Here is a 14,310-nt window from a genome sequence, read left to right as displayed (position 1 = left end):
TTCTTTGATGGAGCTCCATTCAGTCTCTGTGTTGTCCATGTTCAGGACTCTCAGTCTGGAAGTAGTCCCTGGCCTTTGATGGGGCTCCATTCAGTCTCGGTGTTGTCCGTGTTCAGGACTCTCAATCTGGAAGTAGTCCCTGGAAGCCCTTGATGGAGCTGGTGTCTGTCTGGTAGAGCCACAGGGCAGCTGGGGGCAGGGTGACGGGTTACATGCTAGTCTGCTGGCTCTGCCAGGCCACCTAGTAATGCCAAAGCTGCTCACATAGTTCATGATGGTCACGCCACATCTAACCGTGGTTCACTAGTCAGTCTCCCCCTCTCAACGTCCCTGCTCAGCTTCTCTTCCCAGCATGCACTCCATCCACTTCTCCAACTTTTATTCTGAAATTCATGGTTCCAGGATTTTCATGTGTGTCTGGTTTTTGTTTGTTTTTTTGGTCTCTCATATCCTTGTAGAGGAACCGTGTAGTGCCATCTGACAAGAAGTTGAATGCTCTTAATTTAACCTGGCGTTATTCTTACAGCAGGGCTTGCCCAAATGCTAACTTATCCAGAGCAAAAGTCAAATGTAGATGTGTAAATGCATAGAATCTTCATGGCTCATTAAGCTCAAGGATTGAGTGGGTATGATTCAAAGTGGAAATTCACTTGTGGTAATTAGTACATGTGAAACTATTGCAGCAGAGACTCAAAGATATTGTGACTTAAACAAGTAGATTACTTTCACCCTTATCTCTCCTTAGAGATAGACAGTTCTGTTTCCAGACTACGCAGAAGACCACCTACTCTTCCTCAGAGTGTTGTCTCATGGCTCTTGCCTGCTGGTAAACTGGTCTTACTTATGAATTAATTCTTTATCCATAACAATCTCCTTATGTTTTAGGGGTTGGGGCCATTTAAAGATATGGCTCTGGCCTTCCCTGAAGAAGAATGGAGGCATGTAACCCCAGCCCAGATAGACTGCTTTGGTGAATATGTGGAACCAGAGGATTGTGGGGTCTCATCTCCAGGTAAGACCATTTACATTCCACAGATAAAGATGTGAGTTTTAAGAGATATAGGTCATGGTTCTTGCCCTAGCTCAGAGACTTGAAAACCTTGTCCTGACAGAGGAAGGGGACTTCATGGCCAGAGGAGGTAATGGGTATAGAGAAAGAATCGTAGACCAAGGTGTGTAAGGAGGTAGCTAGATGGATTTCTGTGTCAAGAGTGGAGCCAGACAGGAGACAGTTTCTGGCTGTAACGAGATGGTTCAGTCATTAGAATTTCCTGAATACCTTCTATGTATCCATGACTGAAGGGTACTGAGGGCTTGAGAGCAAGAGAAAAGAGGTAAAAGATGTATCATCTGATCTCATTCATTTAGCAGACATTTACTGAGGACCCACTCCACACAGTGACCAAGGGTGTCTGAATGGGAGAGGTTGCTTTGGTCATTGTCGAGAAGATGCAAAGCCAGGTTTGATTAGGGTTAGAGCTTGGGAAGATGCTGCTATCATGCCCATGATTGAGGTTTATAGTAGGAAAAAGCACTAAGAGGAAGGAGGAGGAAGGGAAAGTGAGCCAAGACAAGTGCAGGGTAAGGGCACTGTGGGCATCGGTGACTAGCAGAGTGATGAGTAATTTGGAAAATCTCTGTGGGTCCGATTGAATAGAACACTGGGGAGAGGAAGTAAAGGATTCCCGGGAATGGCCCTCTCTTGGTTCTCCTCTGATTTTCTTTCTTTTTTTTCAGAACTTCTGTATAGCTCTGTACTGAATTCCACGTCACCTTTTCTCAACTTGAAATGTGTTGAGTGATGAGGGAGAGTGTCAGGACCCGAGAGAGGCCTGGCTTCTGGGTAGCTCATTTTAAGTGTTAGTTCCCTCAGTTGTAAAATGGGGATAATATGGAACACTACTCAGGGACTTGTGAAGATTGAATTCATTATTAAATGATTCCTTTATGAACCAGTCAGCATTCATCCAAAATGTTCATTTGGTATTTAGTATGTGGCCAACATTATGGTAGACACCATGAAGAGTAAAAATAAAGGTGTTTGCTGCTAAGGATTTCGTAGTTAAGGTGAAGAGCCCAAGTACATATAATAATGACTTTTATGAAGTAATGTTAGGAGCGAAGTCCTGGTCTGGTGCAGATTAGCACTGAACTGCTAATTGCAAGGTCAGTGGATCAAACCCACTAGCCGCTCATTGGAAAACCAGTACAGGGTTGTTATGAGTTGGAACTTACTCAATGGAGCTTAACAATTACAAGTATAAGAAAGTGGGGGAATAGTTGGGACAGGAAATCTACATCCAGGGTCTAAGGTTATCATACCATGACAGTGATCGAGTGACTGAAAGATGCTGAAATATTTTGCATAGAGATATAAAATGTTTTTAACGGTAAAGGATGAGGAAGCCTAAGATAATTGTACAGCATGCCATAGACAAAAGTTCCTCTGTGCCTGTTTCCTAATTTCCCTCAGGTAACTTCCTCTAGGGGCTAAGGATTCTTCCCTCCCTTACCCAGAGGACTTACATTCCCTCCTGCCCATTTCTGACTGCTCACCAGGTCACTGTTTCATGACAGCTCAAACACATGCTGAGTGTTTATGCTGAGCCTGTGTGACATGAAGGTCAGTTTCTCAGGTGTCTCAACCGTCAGGTGTTCCTGATCTTCATTCCTATGCTGTCCCATCAGTAGCTGTGAGGATTGGGCCTGAATTTTTTCTGTAAAGAAGATTAGCATCAAGGAAGTATTGAACCAGTGATTTCTTAGACCCCTCCAGTTCTGTGTTGCTCTCATTAGAAAGTAATGATCTTTTAAGCTTGGGTGCAGAGAGTAATTGCACTAAGAGTAATGAACAGGATGGGCCAGACTAGTTGTAGAACACTCAGATTGATGAAGACATAGATATTTAGCAAGAATTTGGAAGATGATTTAGAAAATGGGAGCCAAAAAGTAATATGTGCAAAACCATGAGTTTAGGTATCATTGGCATGTTCATGGGAAAGGAAGGGCACTGGTGTGAAAGACTAGTGTTCAGAAGGAGTAAGAAGGAGGTTGGGACAAGTAGAGCAAGGCCAGCCAGGAAAACCATGGGCTTGCTCTCATTTAGCTAGGAACATTGGATTGACGGCAGGATATAGTTGTCCTGCAAGGTTGAAAGACTGACTGTCAGTGAGTGTGCTGGAGTGTGGAGGCCTGAGGGCGGTGGACAAGGGGAGCTTACTGAAATAGTGTTCCAGAAATTTGGTCAGAGATTGGTCTGAGGAGAGGAAAGAGAAGAAACAAATAAAGTCTAAGATATAGGAAGGGAATGTTTTCCCAAGGAGAGAAAGGCGATCCACGTGGGAAGTCTCTGAAGTAGTTGGAAATCAGTTACGCTGTTTAAGGGCAAAGATAATACCGCCTACCACTGCAATCCTGCTCCAGATGTACAGCAATCTCATGACTGTAATCCACTTTAAAGATGACAACGCTAAGACTCAGGTTGAGTGGGAGAGACTTCCAGTTTGGGGCTGAGGAAGTGAAAGGGAATCAGGAAAGTTTCTTCGGTGGAAGCGCAGAAAAGCCAGAAAAAACATTTTGCCAGGACAATCCCAGAGCTTTAAATTCAATATAAAGTAAGAGGAAATAGTTTCAGGGGCCAACCAGGGGAGAAATCTACTGGAGCAGGAAGGAACATGGAGATTTCTGAATCAATCGGGACTCTGCTTCTTAACCCACAGTCTTGTCGGACGGAGGTCAGAGGGTGGGTTATAGCCAGCAGCTAGGGAGTGAAAACCACCCAGCGATTTATGGAAAAAGTTGTGGTGTTTTTTTTCTTTCACTATTTTCCCTTCAACTCCTGTGCTCCGTCCTGTCACATCCTCTCTGCCCTGCCTGGGTGTCTAAACGCAGGTGGGAGTGCACCCCCAAAAGGGTCCGGCATTGTGCACGCAGTGAACAATTTTCCTATGGTGCAAAGTAGTTAAAAGTGCAGAGGCTAATCCTCTGGTGGGTTCTTAAAACATGTGACTGTGGGATTTAGCCAGGAAGTTAGCTCTCCTACTTGGGTGGGAGCTTTTATTCCTGCCTTATCTAACTAGGGACAGCAAGTCTGGCCATACAGCCACGCCATATTTGCACCCTGTAAAGCCCCAACATTAGAGGCAAGAGCCAACACCAACTGTATATGAGATCAATGTGTAAACGCAACACCTGTTAAAAACACACTAAAAGGAAAAGGAGAGACCTAACAGACAATCAGAGAAGAAAGTGTGAACAACCTTTCTTCCACTCATTTCTCATTCTTTGTCTGTGCACCACCACAGCAGTGACTAGAGGGGGTGCCTGTGCAAGTGGACACTCCCTCCCACCCCTGAAGTTTTCCGCTGTGCACACACACTGATCTACTCAGCAAAGACTACTGGACTAATTTGCTACAGGGTTTTTTTTTGTTTTGTTTTAGTTTTTGCTTTTGTTTCTAGTTTTTGCCTTTTTGGCCCTACTTTTTTCATTGGGGTGTGAGCTTTCTCTCCCCACCTTACCCAAGAAGAGACAGCGATCATGGCCATGTAGTCAAACTACAAGCATACCCTGTGATACCCCACCATCCAGCAGGAGCCAATACCAGCTGCTACACGTTACATAGATAGCCAACACTTGCTAAGATAGCTTGCAATTGAGTAATAAAAGATGTGAAAAGGGAAGCTTATCTCTGAAACACATCCACAAGGAGGCACTCAGCTTAATAATACAGCAAAATACATTCATTTAATCATTGAAAACACTTCTAACTATTGAAACTGTCCAAGAAACAACAGAAGATCTCAGCACATGCCCAGAAATAGAGTAACTGAGACAAATGAGCTGGAGATAGGTATAAACTTCCTATTAGAAGAAGAACAGGCTTTGGATTTGCCTGAGAAGGAATTCAGAAGAATAAGATGGAGACAAATCCAAATGCTTCACAGAGGGGTGGAAGAAAATAAGGAAGAAGTCAGGAAAGTGTTACAGGAGCAATCAACAAGATAGATATAGCATTGGAAACAAATCAAAACCTGAAAAAGAGGTCCAAATGATAATAAAATATCAGAAATGGACAGTACACTGAAAGGGCAAAAGAGTAGAACTGAAGACATAGAAGCCAGAACTGGAAGACAAATCTCTCAATACTGCTAAGATAGAAGAGCAAGCAGAAAAAAGGATAAAAATATCTGAAGAGATTCTAAGATTCATGTTGGACACCATGAAGAAGAATAACTTAAGAATTATTGGCATTCCAGAAAAGGAAGAATCACACAAGTCCACAGAGTAGCTAGCTGAGGAATTTCTGGAGGAAAATTTCCCTAACATCTTGAAGGATGACAGCAGAACGAACCCCAGGAAGGATAGACCCCAAAAGCAAATGACCAAAACATATCATAATCAAGCTTTCCAAAATCAAAGACAAGATGAGAATCCTAAAAGCAGTGAGGGAAAAGAGAAGTGTTACTTACAAAGGCAAGCAAATCAGATTAAGTTCTGATCTCTCAGCAGAAACTGTGCATGCAATGGGGACTAGGAAACATCAAGGCAAGTGGCCAGGTCCTCTCAACGCAAACCCCCTTCAAGACTAAGACTCAACGGAAATGCACGCTCTGATTGGTTACCACACGCATCACTGATGGGGGGAAGTGGGGTAAAAGCAGCAATGAAGCGGCAAGCTAAGCCCTACAATGTTCTGTGGACTTCTGTGGACCCAGTTGGGGACCTGGTTGGCAAGCAGTGTGAGGAGACCTGGGGACTCTTGGGCCCAGAGTCAGTGGTGTGGCCACGGAGGACTTGAGAGGAGAGTGGAGCTACCGGCTGATGGGAAGAGAAGGCATGTGCACAGGAGCGCCCACACTTGCAGATGATACCCACGTGACCTGGACCGGATGACTGGATGATCGGAGCTCAACCAGGAGAAGAAAAAAGAGGGGGAAAAAAAAAAAAGAGTGAGCTGATACAATCTGATGAACTTGACCTATACAAATCCTTACAGCAAGAAACATTCCCACGCCCTCCACACACAGAGTGGACAGAGATGGGCACCTTGGACATTGGATACTCAAATGGGGAGAGGGGCACTACAAAGGCAAGAAGTGACTGGCTTACAAGCTTTCAAGAGGGAACCTAGTGCTAGGGAGCATGGCTGAAGGCAGAATTTCCAGTAGGTACTATTCAATCTGTCTGGGTGGAGCTGATGAAAGGAGATACAGATGGGTAACTTGTGATACTGTAGTGAATAATGCTTATCAGGATGGACTATGAGGGCTGGATATGCAAAGGTAGACGTTTTGTAACAAGGAAGGGAGTGATCAATTCTCCAGGATAGGAGCGGAGGCCTCTGGGACCATCAACGGAGAAGAGCTGAGAGCGGGACCCTATCCAGAGAAACAGAGATGCCTGAGATAGAGACAGAGATGATGATGTGGAGTGATGGGACTTTGGACCCAGAGAGGGAAAGGGGGGGGGGAGATGTAAGGGGTGGGTTTCTGGGATATACCCTTTGGGTGGTTGATGATGCATGGAGGGGATTGGAACCATGGCAATGAAATGATATATGATGGAATGAATGTAAAACTAAAGTTCTCTCATGTAAACTATCATATAATTCACAATAAAACATTAAAAAAAAACTATTTAGATAACTATCACTTCATATTGTTTCATAGCTCTAAATGATTATCTGCTATGAAAATTCTAAAATTATAAACATTGGTATACATGGAAACTGATGAAGTGAATGGCCTATAGGTAAGCAAGTGCTTATGTAAGTGTACAATATTGGAAAGGATTTTTGCGTTTTAATTTTAGAGAAGACACTAATGGACAACGTTTACATTTTGCTATTTCAATTAATTTTCATTTAGCTAAACTTGAACTTTTTTTTAACTCTTTAATCTTTAAATTGATTCTGCTCCAAGTTTCATTAAAAAACACCTTTGGGTATTTTCAGTGTCCATGATATTGAAGTTTCAGTGTTTTTCTCACTATATAGCCCCTGTTACCTTCCTTATTTGATCTTAAGTGATCTTAGTTAAAGCTCAGATTGAATGTTAAAAAAAAAAAAAAAAGAATGCAATGGGGAGACATATATAAAACCCTGAAAGAGAGGTGGATTGGTTTTTACTTCATCACATAGTCACTAAGTTACCAGCCCAACATTCAGAACTAGATTTTGAACTGCTGTGCCCATTCTGTTTCCACTAATGCATTTTTCTCTAGATGATGTCTAGATTTGTTGTTGTTGTTAAGTGCCATCGAGTAGGTTCCGACTCATTAGTCACCTTGTGTATGACTTCCAAGGAGCAGCTGGTGGGTTTGAACCACCGACCTTGTGGTTAGCAGTCCAGTGCTTATCCTGCAGCACCACACCAGGACTCCATACCTAGATATTTCATGTTATTTTCTACCTGCTTTGTATTTTGAACATTTAGTGCACAAAATTTCAAACATAAGGAAAGGTAGAAGACCAGTACAGTGAATACACTTAAACCTTTATGTGGATTCCACAATTAACATGTTTGCCATATTTGTCTATTATGTATGTGTATTTTCTGAACAACTTGAGAGTTGGTGGCATCTTGATCTTTCACCCCAAAATACTTCAGTATGCATCTCCTAACTAAGTACAGCATCATAATTCTACCAAAAAAAAATTATATATATGTATATGTATATATAAAATTTCCATAGTCCCTAACATCTAGCACATATTTGAAAGAGCCCTGGTGGCATAGTGGTTGAATCTCAACTACAAACAAAAGTCAGCAGTTCTAACCCACCAGCCACTTCACAGGAGAAAAACACCTTGTGATCTGCTCCCGTAAGGATTAGAATTATAGCCAAAGAAACCCATGGGGCAGTCTGTTCTGCCCTGTAGGGTCGCTGTAAGTCAGAATGAATTTGACAGCAGCAATGCATATTCAGATTTCCCAGGGTCCAGTTAAGGTTAGTGAATTTCATTTTAGTTTACAATTTACTACCATGTTGTTGTTGTTAAGTGCTGTTGAGTCAGTTCCAACCCGTAGTGACCCTGTATAGCAGCTGGTGAGCTTGAACCACTGACCTTGTGTTTCAAACCAACCTTGCAGTCCAGTGCATTAACCTGCAGCGCTAAACCAGGACTATCTGTAACACCCTAAAACTGGAAACTACTCAAATGAACATTAGTCAGATTGATACATTTTGTTGTTGGTGGTAAATGCTTTTGAGTCAGTTCCAACTCATAGTTACTTTGTATATGGTTTCTGAGGAGTGGCTGGTGAATTTGAACCACTGACTTTGTGGTTGAAACTAACCTTGCAGTCCATTGTCACACCAGAACTCCCAGATTAATAGATTGTGATATATTCTTCTGGTGGAATACTGTATATCAATGAAAAAATAAGACTATAACTGTTATAGTTGTGAAATGCAATTGAGTCTGTTCTGACTCATAGCCAACCTGTATAGGACTAAGGCTGGAAATCTCTGCAGGAGTAGAAAGCCTTATCTTTCTCCTGGAGTAGCTGGTGGGCCCTAACCGTCAACTTTGTAGTTTGAAGTCTAGTGCTTATCCTACAGGGCCATCTCATCAGCTATACACCATAATATGGATGAATCTCACAAACATTATGTTGGGCTGAAGAACCCAGAAACAATGTGAATCACTCACATGAAGATTAAGAATAGGCAAAAGTGCTTTACCATGAAAAAGTCGAGACTGCATTTCCCTGTAGGGCGGGTGTAGTGGCCAGGAGGGGTGAGAGAGGGACCTCTAGGTGCTGCTATGTTCTGTTTCGTGAGCTGGATACTGATTACATAGCTATGTTCATGATGAAACTTCTTAGAACTCCACATTGATGTTCTGTACACTTTTACATTTATGGAAAGTATATAAAACAGGACTACATAGGTGATAGTTGTGTATGAATTGTTTTACCAAATTAGGAGCATATAATGCTAGTTTACTTTTTCTGTTTTAAAGACCTTTCCTAAAGGAACTTTTTCCACTTAAGCACTGCTAGTTATTTTTCTCTGTTTCCCCCCTCTTGGTCTCTTTTACCAGTACCTTTCTGCATGATCTTCTTCCTGTCTTTCCCTTTTTCTGAAAACAGTTGTGTCGTTAATTGAATGAGTATAAAAGGGATCAGAGTAGGGACTGAAGGGTTAGGTTGGGGACAGTTCTCTGGCTTTCGTGGTTATTTTAGGCTGTATGGTGCAAGAGATTCTGTGATAGGTGGGGTTCATCCAGCAGTTAATTGGCCTCTGTCCTGAGCCAGGTTCTGTGCTTGTCTCCCAGGATTCCCAAGTTAATCAATGGCTTAGGTAGAGGGAGCACTGTGAGCAAGGACAGAGTTGGTACAGTGTTTGGAGAGAGTGAAATTCAGCAAGTAGTTCATCACTGCTGAAACAGTGTATGGTTAGCCAGGGAAGGCAAACCATCTAGGTGAATGTAACAGCATTTTGATAAGGTCACCTATAAATAAGCACATACTAAATGAAGGGTTCATTGAATCCATTGTACAGAAGACACCCTCAGGATAAGAGAATAACCAGAGGTTATATTTTGGAGGAAATGATTGAGTTACATTTTGAAGAAAACAAAAGTCTGAATTAGTAGGAAGGCATTAAAACTTGGCAGAGTATTCTGTAAAATGTTATGGAGATGGAAGCAGGTAGAGAGGACAGCCCAGTTTTAGGTCAATGCAAGGGAAATTTATTGAGACTGATCAAAGGAGAAAAGATAGGAGCTGTTAATGGGGCATGCTGAGAAGTACTTTTCTAACACACAGATTTGCTTCCATAGCTGTTACAGAGCCATTCATTGTCTCCTTTCTTCCTGTAGGCATTGGGAGCAAGGAAAGGGAGACTAAAACCCAGCAGGAGGACATTAAAGGGTCACTTGTTGGATTGACATCAGAGAGGTTTGAGGACGCTGTTCTCCAAAGCCCTGAACTTGGAAGGACCTGTGACCAGGAGCCCAGTAGTTCTGTGGGACACATGCCAGGACTTCCTACTTCCCAGCATGGTATCATACCCCTGCCTGATGACCTCAAAACTCACAACTCCTTCTGGAAGCCTTTTCAGTGCCCTGAGTGTGGGAAAGGCTTCAGTCGGAGCTCAAATCTTGTTAGACACCAGCGAACCCATGAAGAGGAGAAATCATATGGTTGTGTTGAGTGTGGGAAAGGCTTTACTCTGAGAGAATACCTTATGAAACACCAGAGAACCCACTTAGGAAAGAGGCCTTATGTGTGTAGTGAGTGCTGGAAAACCTTCAGCCAGAGACACCATCTTGAGGTCCACCAGAGAAGTCACACAGGAGAGAAACCCTACAAGTGCACTGACTGCTGGAAAAGCTTTGGTCGTAGGCAGCATCTTCAGGTGCACCGGAGAACTCACACTGGGGAGAAGCCCTATACCTGCGAGTGCGGCAAAAGCTTCAGCAGGAACGCGAACCTGGCAGTGCATCGGCGAGCCCACACGGGGGAGAAGCCCTATGGGTGCCAGGTGTGCGGGAAGCGTTTCAGTAAAGGGGAGCGACTGGTCAGGCACCAGAGGATCCACACAGGAGAGAAGCCCTACCACTGCCCTGCCTGTGGGAGAAGCTTCAACCAGAGGTCCATCCTTAACCGACACCAGAAAACTCAGCATCGCCAGGAAACCCCCGGGCCAGTCAAGGCACCCTACTGATGTGTCTCCTTTCTTTCTCTCTTTGCTGTTGGAAAGTGTTAGAGGAGGCAGGGCCTTCCCAAACCATCAAGTGAAGGGAAACCTCACTGGAAGCTTATCATTCATCTTTACTCACTGAGAGTCTTGTGGGAGGAGTTGGGTTACAGAGAAGTGCTTGGCCCCATTTTCTTCAAACTCATTTCTCAGGCATGGGAAAGGAACAAGGCCTGATTTATTTCAAGCCTCCGGAGAGCATAGCTTCTCACACCTCTTACCCTGGTGGTGCTAACAGGTTTTCAAATTGTATATTGAGGAAACTATTTCCTGAGTTCCAGTTCAGGTTAAAGTTTTTCTCCTTCAATGGAATGTTCTTCTCGGTCTCCGGAGGAAGTCTGATAGGAAAGGCAACAATTTTGTCACATATTGCAGCTGAAACAGTAAGTTTTCTGTTGCCTGTATTCAGACACTTCCCTCCCTGACTCTTTCATTTAATGGATATTTATTGGACACCTCGTCTGTTCCTAGCACTATGAACACAGTGGTGAATGAGACAGATGAGATGTGTTCTCGGAGCTTGTGATTACTGGAAATAAAGATGAAACCGTTGATAACACTCATTGTTAGTCTGCGCCGAGTGCTGAGGGAGGGTTGGTACTTCTCGTGCTCACTCAGTCCCCCTGACTACCGGCCCTCTGCTTGTGTGCTTGGGTCTCCTTACTGCGGGATCTCTTCTCAGTCAGTGGTTTACTGGGTTCCCAGCCCTCTTTGGATCTGACTCTAATGTTCTGCTCTCTTCAGTCAAATTTCTTTGTTCCATTGTTTCTTGTGTTATGTAATAGCTGTCAACTCATCAACTATTAGGAAGTGGATATTTTGCTGTTTACCACTGGATGAACATGAGAGTATTTTTGAAACCATTTATTAAAAAAATCTGTTTGAGTGAATCTGAAGATGTGTTAATAATACCTTATATTTGATGACATAGTATATAAAATCTTTTCTTGGTATTTATAACCCAAATATATGTTGCCCTACTCTATACCAGGAATTCTAGGTGCCCATGATGCATCACTGAACAAAGAGGGGGGAATATGTTCCTGGCCGTATGGCACTTATATTTTAGTGAATGTAGTTGATCTTCAGAACCACCCAAGGTAAAACACATGTGAAATCCCACAGATCCTCTGGAATTTCAGCATGCACTCTTGGTTCTGTCAGCTTCTTGCCTGAAATGCATTTGCTTCATACTTCTTACTACCAAATAGTCTGTTTGGTGCATCTGGATCTTTTTCTCTGAGATATTGGTGACCATGAGATGGTATCCACTGGTTTTGCATAAGTGCCAATTGAAGAATACCAATGTACATAGGCATTTAAATATATATATTTCTTAAGAAATCAGAAGATGCAGTACTTGTAACTATGTTTACTTTTCCTTGTATTATTTTGACATTACTAAAGGGTTGCCTTTCTGTAAAATTTTGGAAACTGCATAACTCGCGTGGACTGCACTGCAGTGTTCTTGTCACATGCCTTTGAACACTGGCTACTGAGTGAGCTATTTTATTTTGTCTTTTCTTGCCTGTGTATTATAATTGCAAGATATGATTTGTCTCATGATGCCTCTAATATTATATTCTTTTACTGAGCTATTTTTCCATTGTAAATAAGATAAACAGTCATGACAACACAGAGTTGTATTTATCCATTTTGAAACAGCAGCCAGGGTATTTAATTTTGAATTAGTAAATGCCCCTTCTGGTTCATCAGCTGCCCCCACTAGGCTGAGTGTATAGAGATGTGCACACAAGGGTGTGAGCACTCTGCCACTCTCACGGCCGCTCTCCCTGGTGCTAGGGTCCATATACAAAATCAGCTCTTGTTCCCCTACTTCTCATATGAGCCAAGAAGGCTTGTCAGCCAAACCCAGTGGGTTGCTTTTTGCTTGAACCATGTGGGGACCATCTCTGACGTCCCCTGGCTTCACAACTGGGAAAGAGAATCAAACTCAAAATCAGCCCAAGGCGGCTTCCTGTGAAGCAGGGGTCAGACCTGCTTCCACCCTCTCACAGCACTCTCTGCTTCACATCTGGGCTCAATAATGCATTGCAGTGGCCACACAGAACTCATAACAATACTCAAGATTATGGGGTTTATTAGGGACGTGAACAGGGTACAACTCAGGATCAAACCACCTCAGGACGCAGCAGTTCTCCAGGCAGACACACCTCACTCTCAGCATGTGATCCTTTGGCCGCAGCAGTTCTCCAGGCAGACACACCTCACTCTCAGCATGTGATCCTTTGGCCTCTGCCCTGCTTGAACACATAAAGTTCTATAGACTAGTCTGTGAATGCCCAAAGGGCACAATCTCCAAGCGAGTCTCCTGCCCATCAGCTTACTCATTCCATTAGGCCTGGAGCTTGAAGCTGCTCTGTCTCCATGCCACTGCCTCCAGCCGCTGCCTCTTGCCATCACCTCTGCCGTGGCTTTTTTCTAGATAGGGATCTCATGTGACACTTACGTTCTTCTTGCTGGTCCTAGGATCTTCCATCTTTGCTTCTGAGGTGACTCCTTTAGCCTGGCCTGAGGGCAAAACTAACCAATCCCAGCCTTAGAGCCCTGTTTACCTTATTTGCATGGCCCCATCCAACCACTTGATGAGAAATAAGACTTTGGATAGAAAAGCCTATCAAGTAAATTCAAGGCACCACACACTATAGCCCCTGGCTTTTCTAGCCATTGTCTTTCATAAGTGAAGGATTAACTGTTCCCTCTTTCAGTTAGATACTCTCTTGTCGACCCTCATTCTAAGGCAGTACACCTATGAAGGCTTGTAAACCAGCCAACTCATACCTTTAATATCTCCCTTCTTTTTGGTAGCCATTGTCTAATGTGCTAGACTGCAAAGTCGGTTTGAACCACAAGGTCAGCGGTTCAAGCTTACCAGCCACTCCTTGGACACCCTATACAGGGTCACTATGAGTTGAAACTGACTCCACAGCACTTAACAACATCAACCCAGTACACTGAGATGACCAGCTTGTTCCTTGATCTGAAGAATCTTCCATTCCAGTTGGAATTTTGACCAAACGCATCCATAAGCATAAGTCCAGCCCATCAAAATGTAGCAATTTATACTTGTTCACAGTATCAAATATCTTTATTTTCATCTGGTCAGCTCAGCCCTAGCCATCCAAGCCAGGTCAAATGGGTACCAGCAACAAGTTTGGGAGTTCACACACACACCTTCCTTCACTTCAGAACATCTGACCCTTTCCCTGTCAATCCTAACCCCAAGGGGCTAGATCAGTGCCCATGGGCTCAGGAGTTTGCCACAACTCCCTTAACTTCAGACCAGCCATCCCTTACTTTTCTCTTTCATCTCAAGGTCAACAGGTACCAATGGAACATGTCCAAACGCAGCCCGTCTCTTCATTGCTGTATTTCCCCCACTTGCACTCAACAAGTAGACCTAAGTGGTCACTAACAAACATACTAGACTGCTTGTTGGCTCCCTTTAACTTTCAGTAATAGAAGAGGATTTTCTATGATGGGCACAGACGTTCATGCCTTGATGTGTAGGGCCAAAGAGAAGAATCCATTTCGTATATAAGCTTTAGCACGTCCTCTAGCTCCAAGAAAATGATATAT

General features: G+C 43.3%; 1 protein-coding gene across 1 annotated transcript in view; it reads left to right on the top strand.

Moving 5' to 3' along the window:
* The window catches only part of ZSCAN25 (zinc finger and SCAN domain containing 25), a 27,378-nt gene that overhangs the window by 11,267 nt on the left and 1,801 nt on the right, over nt 1–14,310 (top strand). The window contains exons 4-5 of the mRNA XM_006877651.1: nt 886–1,012; nt 9,830–10,655. Coding sequence (XP_006877713.1) covers nt 886–1,012; nt 9,830–10,655 — 953 coding nt within the window. The remainder of the gene's footprint in view (nt 1–885; nt 1,013–9,829; nt 10,656–14,310) is intronic.

The sequence above is a fragment of the Chrysochloris asiatica genome, unplaced genomic scaffold (genome assembly GCF_000296735.1).
Source record: "Chrysochloris asiatica unplaced genomic scaffold, ChrAsi1.0 scaffold00548, whole genome shotgun sequence".
Taxonomy (NCBI): Eukaryota; Metazoa; Chordata; class Mammalia; order Afrosoricida; family Chrysochloridae; genus Chrysochloris; species Chrysochloris asiatica.
Note: the sequence above shows the minus strand (reverse complement) of the source record. Positions and strands in the feature narration are given on the sequence as shown.